This window comes from Aulostomus chinensis, chromosome 6 (assembly GCF_037954235.1).
Source record: "Aulostomus chinensis isolate RoL2024-O1b breed Wild chromosome 6, RoL_Achi_v1.0, whole genome shotgun sequence".
NCBI classification, from domain to species: domain Eukaryota; kingdom Metazoa; phylum Chordata; class Actinopteri; order Syngnathiformes; family Aulostomidae; genus Aulostomus; species Aulostomus chinensis.
Genome location: NC_141325.1, coordinates 382,501 through 403,595, shown reverse-complemented (window position 1 = coordinate 403,595; position 21,095 = coordinate 382,501). Strand labels below are relative to the sequence as shown.

Genomic DNA, 21,095 nt, shown 5'->3' with positions numbered 1-21,095 from the left:
TTCCTTTATTAGTCCCATGATGGGGAAATTCACAAAGAGAAAAAAAATCAACAAAGACAAAAAAAGTTTCAGACACAATGGGAGCTGCTGCTACAGGCGCCTCTGCATACTTAGTCAGAATTAGTCATCAAGCCTATCTTCACCAGTGAACCACTCTGATGTGGGTCTGATGCTGGAAGCCTGAATGTGATGATTCGCAGTGCTAAGCTAACGTTAGCATAGAAAGAAACTACGCCAGGGTCACATGACTTCAACCTCACTGCAATAGCAATTTTCAAAACCTCTCCTTTGGTTAGATTTCCAAATGTACCATCACGACTGAGATGGCTCTTAGTGATCTACGCAAACCCAGAACAAGGGTTTTCCAGTCAGCACTTGCAGTTTTGTTGGCAGCTGACTGGAGAGAATGAAAGTCCCAGCTCCTACAATCACCACAACTAAGCTTCACGCTTCCTTTCAGCATGATGAGCCTCAAAGCTCTTTAATGCTAGCCAGGTAGGTAGGTGACCAGCCAGAGCGGGCCAGGTGCCCTACAAAGCTGTGATTCTGCAAAGGTTATTTGATGACATTTTCCGGAGTTCCTGCACCCTGGGCCTCCGGACCTTCCTGTCTAGCCTCGACCCACCAAAACCGTCATCAGCCAATCACAGCGGGCTGAATATCACCTTAGCCAGTAACAGCGCCTCAAAAACACACTGACCAATCACAGCCGTTCGAATCCACCAAAAGCCAATAATTACCCCGCAAACAACCCAAAGCCAATCCCAGCGCCGCGTCGGTCCACCCAGCCAATCCCGTCACAACAACATCGCTGATGTCGCCTGCCAATGCGCCTGCGCACACGGCAGACAGCTGATAACTCATCTATTATGCTACTTCGCTAAATAAAAAAAAAAATCTTCCAGCAAAGTGACCGGAGCCCGCCGCTGGACGCACCGGAGGACCGAAAGCCAAAGTAAACACGTCTCTGTTGTCGGTGGCGGGGCCTTAGCGGGGGAACGGGGCGCAGCTCGGCCGGGTTTGGCAGAATGTGTCGCTGTGTGTCGGAGCCTGGCTGGCCGCTCGGCGCCTTCAGACAAAGCTCAGCTAGCTAGCAGGCTAACGGCGCTTTAGCCAGAAACACGGAGCCCTAACAGACGCCAATATCGGGTCGTTGTCGGTGTGTGTGACATCGCCGTGCGGTTCACGGGCGAGGAAACCTCCAGATCGGCCCTCCTGCGCCGGGTCTCGTACCGCTACAAGCGCTTGGAAGAGCATTAATTACAATTTACTTGTCGGATAAGCAGCCTGCTCGGCTAGTTAGCAACCTAGCTCCGATTTTGCATTAGCTTGCCCGCCATCTTTTCACAACAAGATAAACGGGATGTTTCAGTAGCCTGCAAACATTTGCATCGGATTGGTGCTGGTCGATAGAGCGACTTCTCAGCTCCAGTCCTTCAGTGAGGAAGTCGCCGCGGACGGCGGGCAGCCGCCGCTGAGGGGTTTGGTGGAGTTTGTAGCCCGCTGTTAGCCGCGGCAGCATGTAGGCTGGAGGCGCAGTGAGCAGCCGCCGGACTCAACATCTGTTGATCCCGCTGGACTCGGCTCAGATCCGGACACATTGGGCAAGGTGCAGGGCCGGTGGCCGCAGCTGGGCTTGATGTGTTTACCGTCTCAGGCGCTCCAATCTAGGCTTGAATCACCGAAACACCGTTCACATCTCAAACTCTCCGATGAAAGTTTGCTGGTGTGAATGACGAAGAATTCTGAGCTCGATGAAGCTCAGGAACCCTTTCAGTCTGGGTATCAGTCCTCTTTGTGGATCTGACAGTTTTCTGCTGGGTCGGGAGATCTTCCAGGGACCGCAGCAACAAGAGGAAAACTGGAGTTTCACTTGCTTTGAAAGAGTTGTGACAGGCAGCTGAGGACTGGAGGAGTTCTGAGCTACAACAAACCAGGATTGTCCTTGTGGCTCGAACAGTGACTGTGTAAATGTCCATTCGGAATCAAGCAACTTTTAGTCCATAATTCAGTCAGTAGACGTGGTGGAGAGCTGCACCAACGCAAACATTGGTGGAGAAAGTCCAAAACACTGAGACCAGTACCACATGGATATGATGTTAAATGTGTTTACTCACAGAGGCTTGATATTAATGTGTAAAAACTTCTGATTAAGCAGTCGAGTCACTGCTGCACTGAAAAACTACACTTCCTGTTTCACAAAGATTTAAACAAGACATTAATAAGAATCACGAGACTCACAAGAGGTGAGTCCAGTTGCCTAAATGATCATTTTTGACAATCACAATGACCTGCAGGACCGGGAATGTACACAAATACATTTAAACGAGACATCTGGACTTTGAATAGAATCAGCAAATCTACAGGTGTAATTGTCCTGTCATTCTTAGATGTACTGTTCCCAGTTTCTTCTTCTTTCCTTCTTTAAGCAGTGATTTTCCTTCTACGTTTTCTAGTGAATGTCTTGATAATTGACTCTGACATGCTTCCATGTCTTCAAATCCAGTGAATATGCAGTAGCTCGTCAGCATGTTAACAAATGCAAAAAGAAACAATTCTCAAAAACTAAGACTTTTACCAATAAATTGGGGGGGGGGGGAGTTTTGTTTTTACAAAACTTTTAAACTGATGTCATATTTACCCTGCTATATAATGATGACCTTAATAGTTAGAAATATAGTTTTCCTTTTCTTGAAATTGGTTTTTCCAAAAAAAAAAAAAATTGTGCTGATTACTTTGTGAATTTTCCATGAACTTCTTCCTTGTGACCCGATGCAGGGAAGTAGTGAATGTGTTTGGAAAGGGTGATACCCTAAAAACACAAGAAAGCTTTTAACATACAAATTTTAAGTGAATATGAGTAAATATGTCTATGTTTCTAGTGTTTAAATGATTAACAAGCTACATGTCTGGACGTAGGAGCGACGCTACCTCAGATGCTTCAGAACATGGGGGGGGGGGGGGCTTTGTTGTCCGAATTTCAGGCTCATTTATGGCTTCAAGGGGGAAACCAAATCTTTACACAAAGCCAGCCAGGTGGCGCAGATGACCTGCTGGCAGCCCTGGGTTGAGTCATTGGGCAATAAAGTGAATGTTTTGCATGTTGGTATTGGCTGGAACGGATTATGGCGAGGACAACCTGGAGGGTCGTCCTCAGGTTGGTCCGATTGGGAAGGAGGGCAGGGGGTGACAGTGTGGGACGGTGGACAAGGGTGTCAGTGTCTGGTTTTGTACTGGTGCAGGACACAAGAGTCTCAGAACCTCCACAGGGGGTCAGTGTGGGTCACAGGAAGCAGTCAAACACTGCTCATGGAAGTAGGATGTGTTTGTGTGTTGCCATGGTAACTGTTCTAGCATCTGTATTTCCTGTTATCCTTTGATTTAGTTTGTCTTACTACGATATCACGTCTAAATACAGTCAAGCACAGACAAAAATGAGACGAAGCACCCTTCATCTTGTGTGGTTGGCCGGTCCTGGCGTCCTGATCCTCTGGGCCTTCAGAAACATCTGTCAGCATCACCTTCTGGAAGCTGGTTTAGTTTTTGCAAGAACTAAATTATTTTCTGCTTTTAATGAAACTTCCTTTTTACATTTTCAGGAGTGTTTTTTAAGCCATCAATAGTTTGTCTGTGTCAGTAGTTCATGTCAGAACTATGGTCTCTGTCTGTGGCTGCAGAGGATGAGTGATGTCATATGATGACCTCACCAGCTGACGACACTGCTTTTCTCTCTCAGGTTGTGCGATGGGAGTTTGTCTCCTTGGAGGAAACATCGAGTTGGAGAGTCGACACAAACAACACTTGAAGTGAAGGCACGACTCACACACCTGTGTGCCCCCCTTCCCACGCACACACACACACACACACACACACACACACACACACACACACACACCCTCAGACCACAGAGGGAGTTGTTTTTTCACCTTCAGGTCAGACCCTGCTGTCCCAAGGTGTATTGTTGCGTTACCGCCGTCCACCATGTCGGACGCCCCTGAGGCTGCACCCCCCAGCCCCCCTCCCCTCACCAACCCGCCCCCACCGGAGGTCACCAATCCTACCAAACCTGGCAGGTATGTAACATCTTCATCTCCAATTATCTGTTGGTTCTTTAAGATAAGGATCCACCTTTGATCTTCTGACATCACTTCCTGTCCCATGTTTACCAATGGAAACCAGTCCTAAATCAGGTTTCCTCCAGCGTAACACAGTCATGGAGGGCAGAAGAATGTGTTTCTCTGAGTGACTGAATGACCCGCCCTGTGCAGCCGGCAGCCAGGTAGCGGAGCTTCGGGGCTCCGCTACCTGGCTGCAGCGTGCAGGGAGAGCAGAGGTGAGGACAACTCCCCAAAGGAGACAGAACAGGGAGAGAAAGCAGAAGCTGAGCTCAGCTCCTCCTCAGGAGTTCTGGCGCTGGGCGAAGGTCACCTGCATGTAGGAAGCCAGCGGAGCCCAACATACATGTAGACAGGTGCTGCACACGCAGCACATACATGTGAGTGTCACCTGCACTGAGACTGAGGAGACGATGAAGCTGAGAGCTGATCTGATGGATCCAGGCCAGGTAGAGGTGGAGACACTCGGCTCTGTCTCCAGAGACGGAACAGAGCCTGAGACACGGAGCACCGGGACGAACTCAGCTGACTGACTTTATTATTCTGCTCTTCTACATTCCAGCTGCTGGTCTGGTTGACGTTTGGTTCTTATTTCTACTTCATCACAGATCAAAGTGATCAGCAGTTCCTTCAGTCTCAGTCTGAAGTTCTCCTCCTCACATTAGAATGTAGAGCAGATAACACGTCAGTGACTGTTGAACTGCAGTTGGGAGAAAAATCATAAAATCCCAGATCAAATTGCAACATCAGTCAGAAAAAAACACAACTGGACTTTATTCTCTAAATGGTTCTGCCCTCGTGCAGATCCAGGTTCCTTTGAACCACCATGGCTGGTTATTTTTCTGAGAAGTAGACATTGACTGGTGTGTATTGTTTAGGGTGGTCAGTTCTGATTGGTTTCACCCTCCAGTCCATGTTACTCCAGGCTCAGCGGGAGCCTTGTTCTCCCAGGTGGGCTTTCAATCCAAATGGACATCTGCTGCTTCAGTGCAATGATGGAAGATGTTTATTAGCAACCAACTGCACAAATCCTTCCTTATATAATGCAGCATGTCTGCAGCGATCTGCTCATGATGACAACCTTTAAAGTCCAGGTCGGGTCACAGTCCCAGTCACTGCGGCCTGCCCTGTTTTCAGACATGAAGTCTCTCTGTCAAACATCACAATATGACAGTATTTAGGTGCATAAGATAACCATAAAATGTTATTTACCTCCAGAGAGTCTGATTCAACTGGATTAAGGTCCTGTCCCCCTTTGGGATTTTTTCACAAATCCGGAAATCAGGGTACATTGGCTTCTCAGTTGTTGCTGGAAGCTGGTGGAGGTGGAAGGTGAAGCGCTGCTGATGTTGCTGTGTTTGTGTCCATCAGGAAGACCAACCAGCTGCAGTACATGCAGAACGTGGTGGTGAAGACGCTCTGGAAGCATCAGTTCGCCTGGCCATTCTACCAGCCTGTCGACGCCATCAAGTTGTGCCTGGCGGTGAGTCACAGCCTGTACGCATGCACACTGACACTGCCAGCAAGGAGCGGTTATTGTCGCTGTACCATGTGTCATTCCTAATAAAGCTTCAGAGCAACATGATACATCCTCAGAGATGTCGCAGCAGTGTTTCAGGACCAGCAGCTGGTTCCAGTATGAATAGTAGGGCAACCTTTAACAACACACATGTTTCCAGGACTACCACAAGGTCATCAAGAATCCCATGGACATGGGAACCATTAAGAAACGTCTGGAGAACAACTATTACTGGAGCGCTAGCGAGGCCATGCAGGACTTCAACACCATGTTCACCAACTGCTACATCTACAACAAGGTACTCTCTCCCTCACCTGCTACATGATCTTTGCCTGCATGTTCAGAGTATAAATGGTAAATAGTAGTAGGAGGAGGAGGAGGGACAATGATAATCTGTAGTAGAAGCAGTAAAGGTTCAACAGAAGTAGTCGTGCATGATCAAGTGGAGGTGAAGTAAAGGATCATGTTGAGTTACCGGTGTCCTGGTCTGGTGGTGCAGCCCACAGACGACATCGTCCTGATGGCTCAGGCTCTGGAGAAAATCTTCCTGCAGAAAGTTGCTCAGATGCCTCAGGAGGAAGTCGCTCTTCTGCCTCCTGCACCTAAAGGGAAGAACAAGAGCAAACAGCCTGCTGCTGCCACCACAGGTACGTGCTACAGTAGTAAAACTATGGCTAATACAGCAGCATTACTACTTCAGGTACATACCACTGTAGTAGTAGCACTACAGCATGTAGTCATAGTCAAGGCACTTTAAGAATGTTATGGCTACATACTACAGTGCTGCTACCACAGGTCCATATAAAGCAGTAAATCTACAGGTGGATACTACATTACTGATGCTACAGCCCCATCACAACTAACTACTGCAGTATTTCTTTGGCAGATTCACTCATTCTAGGTACCTTTACCATCTTCTATGAAGAGCAGAACCTGATTATTGCACTGTGTTCTGTTCATCAGTGAGTCAGCAGGCGGAATCTTCAGCCTCCCCTCCCCCCTCCTACCCATCCCCCTCCCAAACGCCAGTCATCTCAACCACACCTACACCTGTCCAGGCCACACCCCCTGTGTCTGCCCCACAGCCCCCAGCAACCATGATGCCCTCTGCACAGCCTGTTGTCAAGGTAACAGTCATGCAGTGTATGATGGTGCCATGTGACCACAAATAAATGATGTAAACTGACCCCTCTCTCTCTGTCTCCCTCTCTCTCTCTCTCTCTCTCTCTCTTTTACAGAAGAAAGGGGTGAAGAGGAAAGCTGACACCACCACTCCCACCACATCTGCCATTTCTGCGGGTCGTGCAGACTCTCCTTCTGGTCAGGACACCAAACCACCCAAGCTGGGGTCATCTCGCCGTGAGGCTGCTGCCCGTCCTGCCAAGGCTCGTCGAGAGACGGGGGAAGACATTGCGGGGGGTGAGGTGGGGGGGGGAGGAGCAGGAGCTGGCAGCAGGAAGGGTGGTAAGCTGGGTGAGCAAATGAAACACTGCGACGCCATCCTGAAGGAGATGCTCTCCAAGAAGCATGCCAACTATGCCTGGCCCTTCTACAAGCCGGTGGATGCGGAGGCGTTGGAGCTGCATGACTACCATGACATCATTAAACACCCCATGGACCTCAGCACTGTCCGGGTAACACAATTGACATCATCAGACACAACATTTTCTGAACAACATCATGTTTGGAAGAGATGAGTCTTAAATCGTTTGACCTCGTTTGAAAGCCGTATTTGATATCTTCAACAGAAAAAGATGGATAAAGGAGAGTACAGTGACCCTCAGAGCTTCGCTACAGACGTCAGGTTAATGTTCTCTAACTGTTACAAGTACAACCCTCCTGATCATGAGGTGGTGGCCATGGCCCGTAAGCTTCAGGTACGCCTCCAGAACCTTCATCACACTCTCAGAACCTTCCACAATTTCCAGAACCTTCCATGACTCTAACCGTCTCTCTGTCTACAGGATGTGTTTGAGATGCGTTTCGCAAAGATTCCAGACGAGGGCCTTGAGGCGTCAGTCCCGTCCACGACGCCGATGGTCAGTAAAAGCACCGCCTCCTCTGACAGCAGCAACAACTCCTCCTCGGACGAATCGTCTGACTCAGAGGAGGAGCGAGCTACACGGTTGGCCGAGCTTCAGGAGCAGGTTGGTGCTGCCGACCAATCACAGGTCAAGAACATCCTGGTTTTCTTCCTTTTTATCGTTGATTCAATTAACATTTGTTATGATCTAATGAGTATTTGCAGGTGTGCGCGCCTATTGATCTGTAACTGGCTTTTGCCACAGGCTGATGGCCTTCCTTCATATTGATTGGAGATTATAGGTATTGATAATTAGTGTATCCCACCAGTTGAAGGCGGTGCACGAGCAGCTGGCCGTCCTGTCCCAGGCTCCAGTCAGCAAGCCAAAGAAGAAGAAAGAGAAGAAAGACAAGGAGAAGAAGAAAGAGAAGGAAAAAGACAAAGGGAACAAGGGCAAGACAGAGGAAGAGAAGAAGCCTAAGACTGTTGCTCAGCAGCCCAAACCAGCCAATCAGAAGAAAGCACCAGCCAGGAAAGCCAACAGCACAGTGACTGCCACCAGGTAGGATTCAGTCTGTTCAGTAGTGATGGGAACAGAATGTGTATCAAGGTTGTAAAGGTTGAAGTTAGAGTTTGACCAACCAGAGGAACTTTGTGTGTCCAGGCAACCTAAGAAAGGCAGTAAGACATCAGGCGGTGGCTCAGCTAACGGAGATGATGGCGAGGAGTCATCTCTGCCAATGTCATATGATGAGAAGCGCCAACTGAGCCTGGATATAAATCGACTGCCTGGAGAGAAGCTGGGCCGTGTTGTCCACATTATCCAGTCCAGAGAGCCGTCGCTGAGGGACTCAAACCCTGATGAGATTGAGATTGACTTCGAGACCCTCAAACCCTCCACACTCCGAGAGCTGGAGCGCTACGTCAAGTCCTGCCTGCAGAAGAAGCAGCGGAAGCTACTGCGTAAGAACTAAGTCTCCACTGACCTATGAGTGATGCTACACTATGTTGGTTTACTTCACCATTGTGATCTTGGTGGTACTAAGACAAGATCTGTTCTACTCACAATAGACCCTTTGCAGAACCCCGCCCCAAACAGTCATTGTCCAATCGGCAACATCCTAGCAACCGTTACTAGTAAACAAGGTCCGACAAGCTGCGGGCCTCTGACAAAATGATAAAGATTTGTGCCTATGGAGTTTGTAAACGTGACAGTAGGCACCCTGAGAGTTTGGCTGGGGGAGTCCTGTTCTTTCCCTTCCCAAAGCCAAAAACTCAACAGGAGCGGTGCCTATGATGGATTAAACGATGTGGACGGCCCCACTCCCAGCTGAATGTCTCGAAAATAAACAAGCATGCATACGTCTGCTCCAAGGTAAGGCTAGGCTAATGCCGTGGCTAGCTAGCTAACGGTAATGCTCATATTAAATATTAACACTGCTCGACTAACAAAGACAGAGAACGTAGCCAGCAGTTTAAGAGCATGGCTGGTCCACAAGGCTGTGCTGGATGCATTTGAGGTAGAGATCATGAGGTTTCTCTGATTTCGCTTGAGACCGGTAGGCTTTAGCCTGGACAGTTGGAGTGTCCCCTTCCTTGTCTATGTTAATAGTTTGACTACATCCCTCCACTGCTACTGTTACCCCTTCTGCCTCCATCTGGAGGATGTCACCCATGTATTGCTCCAAAAAGAGTCACCGACACATACAGGTATACTTCTCCCAACATGACGCATGTTAATGCTCCGTCTGCATCAAGAAGGATGTCAGGCTAGCAACAGTAACTACAGCCCCTTTCACACTGCACCAAAAACACGGGTGAACGCGGGTGTCTGGGCACTCTGAGCGGGTCGACTCGGCATTTCGCCCTGCGTCCACCGACCCTCCAAGCGACCCGGGAGTTTAGCGGCTCTGCTCGGCTCGTCTGCAGTGTGAAAAAAGCAACCGCGCTGTCTCAGGTTTCCCACCACCTTCCTGTCACATCCTGATGTTGTCACTGTGTCTCCTGTCATTGTGGAAGCTCCGGGGGAAAAAAACTGGGCTGTGAGAGCTGCTGACTCTTGTCTCAGTAAAGTTTGGGCCTCTGCCATGAGGTCAGTCCTCTGTTGATGTCCTGAGACGCCACTCCACCCTGTTGTTCTAACAGTTCCATGTGGATGATCTCAGGTGAGTTAATCTCTGCTGGGGAACTCCCACCAACCAGGAACCCTGACGTGAACCCAGCAGGCGCCACCGTGTTGATAAACAACTTGTACCGCCATCTTCACATCATTTTATCGATCGTGGCAGCGCACTGGCAAGATCATGAAGTCTGCGAGCTGCTCGCCATCCGTGGTGAAGAGGAGATCTGGCAGCAGAGTTCTGGAACCGGCCAGGACCCGGAGATTTATGGGAACATCACCGGCATTTTGAGACACGGCGCACTTTTACGTGTAATGATGACGTTGTCAGCGCGATGACGTACGAGAGAGAAAAACACAGGCATGCAGCAGCACAGCAGGAGCTCAGACCCGCGTCTGCTGGAAGCTTGAATGAACCCTGATGCTGAGCAAACGCGGGTACAAAAGCCCGCTTTGACCCACGTGTTTCAGTGGGAAAGGGGTATAAGGGGGGCGGGGCTTTTGCGAAAGGTCAATTACTGGAAAGCTAGGATGAGATCTTGGTGCCACGAGTATTCAGACTTGGTGATTCCAGGGTGTGACGACAGTGGCGATTGAATGGGAACTGCAAAAGCTGGATGAGAACCTTGTGACTCTGGAGACAAGATTGAATCTTTGCATCTCTAGAATGATATTCCTGCAACTAAAGGATGAGATCATTGTGACTCTGGGACAAAATGGGAATCCTAGTGACTCGAGCAAAATCCCTATGACCCCAGGATGAGATCCCTGCGACTCGAAGACAAGATTCCTATCACTCTAGTACAGGATCCTTGCTGGTCCAGTACAAGATCTCTATGACTCAAGAATGAGCTCTGAGTGAGAGTTCAGCGCTAACTCATCTTTATTGCGTGTCTTTTCAGAGAAGGCAGCAGGAGGTGGGGCCTCAGGAGGCGGGGCTAGTCGTTTGAGTGGCAGTTCATCTTCCTCCTCTGATGACAGCTCCTCAACAGGAACATCCTCCTCCTCCGACACAGACTGAACACTTGTACAAACACACAAAACACACATTACTGAATACACTCAGAGGTTTATTCACACACACACACACACACACACACACACACACAGTGTACAGTCAGCACACACATGCATCCATGAAAAATTACAACCCGAACAAAAACACACACTGAACTTGTTACACCACACTCATACATTTATATAAAAAATATATATATATGTCTCTCTCTCTCTCACACACACACACACACACGCACACACACACAGACTTGGAGACTGTATGTAAATAGGCTGACCTTTTTTTTAGCACCTAGTGTTGTTGTTTGTTTTGGTTTGTTTTTTTTCCTGGAGAAATGCAGACAAGAAGAAGGAGGAGGGGATGGTGACATTAACCTTCTCTGAACTTTGGACACTTTCTTCTCCTCCTCCTCCTCCTCCTCCTCGATCATTGGCCATGACCCCTGACCTCTGACAACATTCCAGAAGCGTCTGTAGATAACTGACGGGATCTCGGCAGGGTTGACACCAGCTCAGGATACTAACAAGGATCTCGTTCATCAAAGCAGAGACACCCTTCCACATCAGACTGAAGCGAGTCCTGGTCCTGGTCCTGGTCCTGGTCCTGGTCCTGGTCCTGGTCCTATATTATTTTAACATTCATGCAGCTGGGTTTATTTCCAGACGTCCAGATTTTCTGTCTAAAACTTGCAGTCGAGTGAGAATATGTCAGAGCTGGTACTGCGTTTTGTTCCTGTCCTCTGATCATGTGACTTGTCCACAGCTCGTGCACGACTCGGCAAGCAAAAGCTCATTCGCTTTTTTGATGCAGTTTTGTTGGTTACTATTTTATAAAGGAATGGTGAACAGTTGATGTCATCACGAATCTTTGGTCCAACCAGCAGCTGTAAATGGTTCATTCTTTTCCAGCAATAACTTTCAGTTGATGGGTGGCATCCGTCTGGTTGACTGACACCAGTCACGCCAGGCCAGTCCTGATGGGAGCCAAGCATCGTAACACCAGTTTCTTGTATGATTGGAATAATTCTCATCTCAAATTTGCGTCAGTCAGCTGATCCAAAGCCGCTTGGATGGTCCTGGAGGAGCCGTTAGACGTCGTCTGCATTCCCACTCTCACGTTGAGGCTGATTTTTGACAACTGCAAATGCACGTTTCTTGTCAATTTGAAAAATATGTTGGTCCTAACTTTTTGATCAATCATGTTTCTCGATCCTCATGTAACATTTCACTTTAATTTCTTGCTCATGTTGCAGTTAACGTGTTTTTTGAAATCGAAAGACAATTTTGGTGTTGGTGACGATTAGGAAAGGCGTTCTGAGTGGCTGCAGATCGGTGAAGTCTCAAAGATGTTAAACTAAGGAGGAAGGTGGAACGTCTTCGATGTCACGTCCTTCATTGCAGCATCAGGGCTGATATATAGAACATCGAAGCCGTGTCACCATGGTAACGCCTCACCATAATAATGCACGTCTGGCAGATTTTCCCAGCTGCAAGTTAAACCTTTTAGATTTGACCATTTTATTAAATCAGAGCTGGAAGAGAGAATGTGGTCTGATCAGATCTGGTTTCTGTCTCTGGAGTCAAACTTGTTGAAGTGAAAACTCCTGAGGTCAAACAAACTGTCAGTCCCAGGGTCAGCGGCGCCGGGGAGGGGCCAGCGCCATCAGCAGGACAAACTTCTTTTTTTAACACTACATTTCTTTTGTTTCTGAGTTGTGTGCTGAACTTGTCTTACAAAGGTCTCAGTATGGATTGTCTGTGCGCCCCCCCCCCCCCCCCGGCATCCTGATCCACTGCTTTGATCGATGTCCAGCTTTTGATTTTAAGCTGCTTTTATTTAAATCTGATCTGAACGTCCTCATGTCCACAAAGCTGCTTCTCTTAAAGGGGCCGTCTGTTATTTTGGCGAGGGCTTGTGAGAGACCCAGACGCCGTCAGCATCTCACCTGGCAAGGGAGAGGTCAACTGGTCTCTGTCTCCAGCAGGATTCCTACACACAGCTGCGACCCACCTGACACGGTGCTGCCGGTGCTGCCGTGTGTAGGAATGTTGAAAGAGTAGCGTGCAGGTGGAGGGATGGATCCACGTCAGAGGGTGGACATGTTAGTGGCTCAGAGACGTGTGTGCTGGTTCCGGTACCACAGCAGCACCTTCCTCTGCTTCCTGCTGCTGCATCGCGCTGGTCCTCCAGACCAGCTGTGACATCACCGATGCCAGGTGAGACACTGAGAGCGTCTGTGTCTCTTACAAGCCCTCGTCAACATAAGTGAAGTTTCCCTGTAACATTTTAAAATTTCATGACATTTTTAGTTGCAGCAGAAATTAGGCTTTTATTACTTTAGAAGGGTCGTTGGGCCTGTGATGTCATCATATGGGAAGGCGGCAGGTCTCGTGAGATTGGTGACGGATGATGATGTCATAGTTCTGTATGCAGCCGTGGACAGACGAGGGCGACCTGAAGCATGGGATGGACTAATCTGTTATTCTAGTCACTCTTCTCGCCTCCATTACCCACAACCCACCTGTCCACAAAACTCAAGTAGCTCATTGATGCACGCGGTCCTGACTCCTCCCACCACCGGCGAACCGTTCACCTTCTGTTGTTGCGTTGAGCTCATCAGAATGGCAGGACCGCGCGCGAGCTGCCGACTGCTTGAAGCTCTCTGATTGGTCTGTCGTCTTTATCATCATGTGACTGGCATGGGCGTGTCGTCACCTGCCTGTTTCTGATCTCACTGCCAATCCCATCAGTCAGGTGGATGGTGAGGTCATGCCAACACCAATGCCTTGCTCCAGTAACCCGGTTCTTTCTGCCACCATGACTAAACAATCATCTGATTGTCTTGGTTGTGACATCATCGAGAATGAGACAATTGTGATAAACATGGCGGACTATGCTGAAATGACATCAGTAGCTGTTAGGTTGTTGTCATGGCAACGGACCTGACAGCTTCTGATGTGTTTAATGCCATTTCTGTCGGGAGGGGTCAGGTTAGAGTGCAGCTGGTGGTTTTCCTGTCTGGTGGGTGTTTGACCTTTGACCCCCGAGGTGGTGTCCCGCTGTTACCTTCAGCCGAGGTCCGGCGCCACCTGCCCGGGCTTCCTGGATAGGCGGGCGTGTGGTTGTCAAGGAGACGGCTCATCACCATGACGACTCAAACGCGGTGGTTGACGGACGGCGTTGCCACAGTAACCTGTTTGTTTTTAGTTGATGGTCGAGCTTCGAAGCTAATAGTTAATTTTTGTATTTTAATAAGAAAAAGGAAAAAGTGGTTTATGTATTTGCATGCACTCCGGCCGTTCGTTCTCTTCCGTGTGTTTGAGGCTGTAGCTGTTAGCTGCCCGCGCGAGCGCGACTCGCCCGGACAGGACGAAGACACGCGAACCCACAGGTGAATATTGATGTAATTACTGATATGGATCCTTATTTTCTGAGTTCCTTTGTTTTCATAAATAAACACATAAGGTGACACGTTGGCCTGGAATCTTCATTCAGAGGCTAGCAGCATGCTAACGCTAGGCCTCATGGGAAAAGCTCAAGTGTTGTGTTTCCGACGAAGGTGCCTCAAGGAAAATGCTCCCCTGAAACTTCATCCCGGTCTTTGTTCCCTTTCCGGGACTTGAACCCTTCAAACGCCACCAAGGTGACACAAAGTGACTCTGCTTGAACTCGTTTATTAACTCGGTTTGAAGGTTCCATCCAACATTGTTGTTCTGACCCAGAGAGAACTCAGGGAACGCTCCTCAGTGACGTCACTGCAGGACTCCAGAACACAATGACGACATGTGGAGAGCGACCCGTGATGTAGAACCAGACCAGAAGATAAATTCTAACCAGTAAACATCTGAGATGACGTCACATGACTTTAAGCCAGGCTCAGGGTCATTGATCAGGAGAGTCTACATGATGCTGCAGATCCTGGACCGCCCCTCGAGGTCCTCCAGGCCCCTCTTATCCCGCACCAGCACCGCCTGGTTCCCGTAACTGCTGTACCAGGCGGACTGGCTGCGGCTCAGGTAGGTGGGGGGCGGCGCCGCCTGCAGCTGCTGCTGCTGCCACACCAGCAACGACGCGTCTCGGTACCGCAGGCGCAGGTACGCCTCCGACAGAGCCTTCTTAGCCAGGGGGGGGCGAGCAGCCCGACCGGGAGGTGAACTGGGAGAACCGGGACTGGGACCGGCCTCCTCTACTGCTGTTTGCGGGTCAGACATGGTGCAGCAGCCCACAGGACCAGGAGGACATCCGCCATGTCAAAGAGACCCGCCTAACACCTGCGGGGTCAGCAGAACCTGTCGGGACCAAACCATGGAGAACCTGAACCACTGCCAAGCTCATTACCGGAACGTTGTCTGATGTCGTCACTATGGTCACTGCTATTTCGAGGGGAATCGGATCATGTGACCCGAGACCCGGGATGTTCTCGTGTTAACTGTGTGAATGAGCCAACTTACATTTTCTGCCGTCGCAGCACCGGAGAGTCTCCGCCATTTGCCAAATGCTGGTTAACGGATACCCCGCTGCTTCCAGGCGTGGTGACGTCACCGCACTAGGGGCTGTAACGTCAGAGTTAAGACAGGGACGTCGATGTGCTGAAGCGTGTTGCTTCTACCACTGAAAGGTAAGCCGTCGCCCGCCTCGTCAGCGCCGCCGCTGCCCTGCTGCTAAGCAACGGTGCGTGTAGCACTGCGGGCCGGGAGGAAACTCCAGGAGGCGTCAAACGTTCCGCCTATGTGTGTTTGCGGCCTGGCCAGGCGCTCATGGTTTGAGTTCAATTCGGAGTTGCTTTCGTCACTTTACTTTTTTAATAGGATTTGACGTTTTGCAGCCCAACGACTTCTGACTTTTATCGTGTCAGTCCAGATGGAGGAACAAACCTTTTTTTTACCGTTTCCTTGAGATTTCAACCCCAAGTGTCACATAGAAATAACCCTAGTTGCAAGGAGTAAATTAACAGTTTTACCTTCAAAAAACATGTAAGAGTTCAGTTCTTAAACTGATGACATCATCAACAGACAGGCACCACACGCACGTGCCAATCTCAGGTATCAACGATGGGGAAAAAGTGTTCTCACGTGTCAGAACTGCAACCAGTGACGTTCTTACTTGTAGCGGTTGTATTTGAAGAATTCCCAAGTTTGTTTGTTTTTTTCACCCAGAGAAAATTCTACTTTTATTCTTTAAGTCCTTGACAAGAACGAGTGGCATTTTAAATGTTCAGTAGAATTATGTCCATGCGTGTCACCTGTGTTACAGGAGTCTGTAATCCAGTCTGTCCATGTCCAATCTGGAAACCCTGCCTGCAACACCAACTAATCCATGTCTGGAATCGTGTTTTCTTTTGCATATCAGAAATTAGTGTCCTGGCAGGGGTTGCTGCATTGTAGAAGCCTGGGACTGGAGTTTTCCCAGCGTGACTTCCAGCTCAGATGTCGCTGATGCTCCTTCTTGACATCCACAATGTGAATGTGGTTAAAGGATTCAAAGCCCAACACACAATTGGATTAAACTGATGTGCATATCTGGCATGTTCTTTTTGACTTAGAGGACTGAATTATAGATATCTCTGATAAACATCCAGTCTAGTGACGGCGCCACCGCTCAGGACGGGATGAGAGGAGTGTGTGCTCCTGTACACTGGACGTGAGCACACGTTGGTGCTGGAGCAGTGTTGAAGCTGCTTCCAGACATGCAGAGTTTTATAAAAATCTGGGAAGTGAGTTGTTGTGAGAGAGAGAGAAAGAGAGAGAATTGTGGTTCAGCGCACAACTGAAACTGGTCGAATGTACTTGAGGCCATGTCACAAATTTTTTGATCAGGACAAATTGCCCTCACCGGCGGCCCCTTGGAGCAGTGGTCCTCCCTGTGGCCCCCCATCAAGAAGGTTGTGGGTGGAGCCCCGGCTGGAGCACGGGGTCTTTCTGGGTGAGTCTCCATGTTCTCCCTGTTCCTGCTGGGTTCTCTCTGGTACTCCAGCTTCCTCCACAGTCCAAAGACATCAAGAGGGACCAGGTTAATCCAGACTCTAAATTGACCGTAGGCGTGGCTGGGAGAGCCAATGGTTGTCTGTCTCTATGTGTTGGCCCTGCCATGGACTGGTGACCTGTCCAGGGGGAAGGCTGCTGGGATAGGCTCCACCCCCACCACCCTCAACAGGAGGAGAGGGGGAACATGGAGGGAGGCAGGGAGGGATAAATGGAGAGATGATGGATGGATGGATGGGTGGATGATAGATGGATGGATGGGTGGATGAGTGGATGATAGATGGATGGATGGGTGGATGAGTGGATGATAGATGGATGGATGGGTGGATGGATAAATGGAGGGATGGATGGAGGGATGGAGGGATGATGGATGGATGGAGGGATGGATGGATGGATGGATGGGTGGATGGATGGAATTTGCACTCATGTCCCAGAAATGTTAAGGTGTGTGTGTGTGTGTGTGTGTGTGTGTGTGTGTGTGTGTGTGTCTGTGTGTGTCTGTGTCTGTGTGTGTCTGTGTCTGTGTGTGTTTTCATTTAGCCTGGCCCAGTCCCATCTGGTCCACTTTAGCGAGCAGGTGATATTCTGTGTGACTGATGCATCGCTGACCTCTCAATGAGGGATTCATTGTGATGTCATCACCTGCCGAGCTTGAGGAAACGTAAATTTCATCACATGACCTGCACATGAAAACTTCAGGATGTGAAGATGGGCATCATCGCCCCCTCGTCAAACTTAGAAAAAGTACCAGCTCACACACAGACACTCTATCTATCTATCTATCATCTACCAATCATCAATCTATCATCAATCTATCATCTATCTATCTATCAACTATCATCTATCTGTCTATCTATCATCTATCTATCTATCTATCTATCATCTATCTATCATCTATCTATCTATCTATCTATCATCTATCTATCATCAATCTATCATCTATCTATCTATCATCCATCTATCTATCTATCTATCTATCATCTACCAATCATCAATCTATCATCAATCTATCATCTATCTATCTATCAACTATCATCTATCTGTCTATCTATCATCTATCTATCTATCTATCTATCATCTATCTATCATCTATCTATCTATCTATCTATCATCTATCTATCATCAATCTATCATCTATCTATCTATCATCCATCTATCTATCTATCTATCTATCTATCTATCTATCTATCTATCTATCTATCTATCTATCTATCTATCATCTATCTATCATCTATCTATCTATCTATCTATCATCTATCTATCATCAATCTATCATCTATCTATCTATCTATCTATCATCTATCTATCATCAATCTATCATCTATCTATCTATCATCTATCTATCATCTATCTATCTATCTGTCTATCTATCATCTATCTATCATCTATCTATCATCTATCATCTATCTATCTATCTATCTATCATCTATCTATCATCTATCTATCATCAATCTATCATCTATCTATCTATCTATCTATCTATCTATCTATCATCCATCTATCTATCTATCTATCTATCATCTATCTATAATCTATCATCTATCTATCTATCTATCATCTATCTATCATCTATCTATAATCTATCTATCATCTATCATCTATCTATCTATCTATCTATCATCTATCTATCATCTATCTATAATCTATCTATCATCTATCTATCATCAATCTATCATCTATCATCTATCTATCTATCTATCTATCATCTATCTATCATCTATCTATCATCTATCATCTATCTATCATCTATCTATCATCAATCTATCATCTATCATCAATCTATCTATCTATCATCTATCTATCATCTATCTATCTATCATCTATCTATCATCTATCTATCTATCATCTATCTATCATCTATCTATCATCTATCTATCTATCTATCTATCATCCATCTATCTATCATCAATCTATCATCTATCATCTATCTATCTATCTATCTATCTATCATCTATCTATCTATCTATCTATCATCTATCTATCTATCATCAATCTATCATCTATCATCTATCTATCTATCTATCTATCTATCATCTATCTATCTATCTATCTATCATCTATCCATCTATCATCTATCTATCATCTATCTATCATCTATCTATCATCTATCTATCATCCATCTATCTATCATCAATCTATCATCTATCATCTATCTATCATCTATCTATCATCAATCTATCATCTATCTATCTATCATCTATCTATCATCTATCTATCTATCTATCTATCTATCTATCATCTATCTATCCATCTATCATCCATCTATCTATCATCTATCTATCATCTATCTATCATCTATCTATCATCAATCTATCATCTATCTATTATCAATCTATCATCTATCATCTATCTATCTATCTATCTATCTATCATCTATCTATCATCTATCTATCATCAATCTATCATCTATCTATCATCTATCTATCATCAATCTATCATCTATCTATCTATCTATCTATCATCTATCTGTCATCTATCATCAATCTATCATCTATCTATCATCTATCATCTATCTATCTATCATCTATCTATCTATCATCCATCTATCTATCTATCTATCATCTATCTATCATCTATCTATCATCTATCTATCATCAATCTATCATCTATCTATCTATCTATCTATCTATCATCAATCTATCATCTATCATCTATCTATCATCTATCTATCATCTATCTATCATCAATCTATCATCTATCTATCTATCTATCTATCTATCATCTATCTATCATCAATCTATCATCAATCTATCATCTATCTATCATCCATCTATCTATCTATCTATCTATCATCTATCTATCATCTATCTATCATCAATCTATCATCTATCATCTATCTATCTATCATCTATCTATCATCTATCTATCATCAATCTATCATCAATCTATCATCTATCTATCATCAATCTATCATCTATCATCTAACTATCTATCATCCATCTATCTATCTATCTATCATCTATCTATCATCTATCTATCATCAATCTATCATCTATCATCAATCTATCATCTATCATCGATCTATCATCTATCTATCATCTATCTATCATCTATCATCAATCTATCTATCATCTATCTATCATCTATCTATCATCTATCATCTATCATCTATCTATCTATCATCTATCCATCATCTATCTATCTATCTATCTATCTATCTATCATCAATCTATCATCTATCTATCATCTATCTATCATCTATCATCTATCTATCTATCTATCTATCATCTATCTATCATCTATCTATCATCCATCTATCTATCTATCTATCTATCATCTATCTATCATCTATCTATCATCAATCTATCATCTATCTATCATCAATCTATCATCTATCATCTATCTATCTATCATCCATCTATCTATCTATCTATCATCTATCTATCATCTATCTATCATCAATCTATCATCTATCATCAATCTATCATCTATCATCGATCTATCATCTATCTATCATCTATCTATCATCTATCATCAATCTATCTATCATCTATCTATCATCTATCTATCATCTATCATCTATCTATCTATCTATCTATCTATCATCTATCCATCATCTATCTATCTATCTATCTATCTATCTATCTATCATCAATCTATCATCTATCTATCATCTATCTATCATCTATCATCTATCTATCTATCTATCTATCATCTATCTATCATCTATCTATCATCTATCTATCATCCATCTATCTATCTATCTATCTATCATCTATCTATCATCTATCTATCATCTATCTATCTATCATCTATCATCTATCTATCATCCATCTATCATCTATCTATCATCCATCTATCATCAATCTATCATCTATCATCTATCTATCTATCTATCTATCTATCATCTATCCATCATCTATCTATCTATCTATCTATCTATCATCTATCTATCATCTATCTATCTATCATCTATCATCTATCTATCATCCATCTATCATCAATCTATCATCTATCATCTATCTATCTATCTATCTATCATCTATCCATCATCTATCTATCTATCTATCTATCTATCTATCTATCTATCTATCTATCTATCTATCTATCTATCTATCATCAATCTATCATCTATCTATCATCTATCTATCATCTATCATCTATCTATCTATCATCTATCTATCATCTATCTATCATCTATCTATCATCAATCTATCATCTATCTATCATCAATCTATCATCTATCATCTATCTATCTATCTATCTATCATCTATCTATCATCTATCTATCATCAATCTATCATCTATCTATCATCTATCTATCATCAATCTATCATCTATCTATCTATCTATCTATCATCTATCTGTCATCTATCATCA

At 45.6% G+C, this 21,095-nt stretch overlaps 3 protein-coding genes across 5 annotated transcripts in view; 2 read left to right on the top strand and 1 right to left on the bottom strand.

Moving 5' to 3' along the window:
• Positions 1 to 799: 799 nt before the first annotated feature.
• Positions 800 to 14,263, top strand: brd3b (bromodomain containing 3b). 2 transcript variants are annotated; one of them, XM_086205578.1, is made up of 12 exons: positions 800 to 955; positions 3,737 to 4,073; positions 5,487 to 5,598; positions 5,795 to 5,932; positions 6,134 to 6,281; positions 6,598 to 6,761; positions 6,873 to 7,268; positions 7,383 to 7,511; positions 7,599 to 7,781; positions 7,987 to 8,219; positions 8,322 to 8,620; positions 10,679 to 14,263. In XM_086205578.1, exons 2-12 carry the CDS (start codon positions 3,982 to 3,984, stop codon positions 10,795 to 10,797), a joined length of 2,013 nt encoding a protein of 670 aa, XP_086061704.1. In that variant the 5' UTR covers positions 800 to 955; positions 3,737 to 3,981; the 3' UTR covers positions 10,798 to 14,263. The 2 variants fall into 2 exon arrangements, with proteins under 2 accessions (XP_086061704.1, XP_086061703.1); XM_086205577.1 differs by having other exon boundaries at positions 7,599 to 7,805.
• Positions 12,866 to 15,469, bottom strand: brd3os (BRD3 opposite strand). The gene is made up of 2 exons (XM_086205593.1): positions 15,246 to 15,469; positions 12,866 to 15,083 (listed from the first exon to the last, which is right to left on the bottom strand). Exon 2 carries the CDS (start codon positions 15,003 to 15,005, stop codon positions 14,694 to 14,696), a length of 312 nt encoding a protein of 103 aa, XP_086061719.1. The 5' UTR covers positions 15,006 to 15,083; positions 15,246 to 15,469; the 3' UTR covers positions 12,866 to 14,693.
• The window catches only part of LOC147259566 (inactive phospholipid phosphatase 7-like), a 23,177-nt gene continuing 16,539 nt past the window's right edge, over positions 14,458 to 21,095 (top strand). For both annotated transcript variants that reach the window (XM_086205590.1, XM_086205589.1), the window contains exon 1: positions 14,458 to 15,412. The gene's annotated coding sequence lies outside the window, so the exon portion shown is untranslated. The remainder of the gene's footprint in view (positions 15,413 to 21,095) is intronic.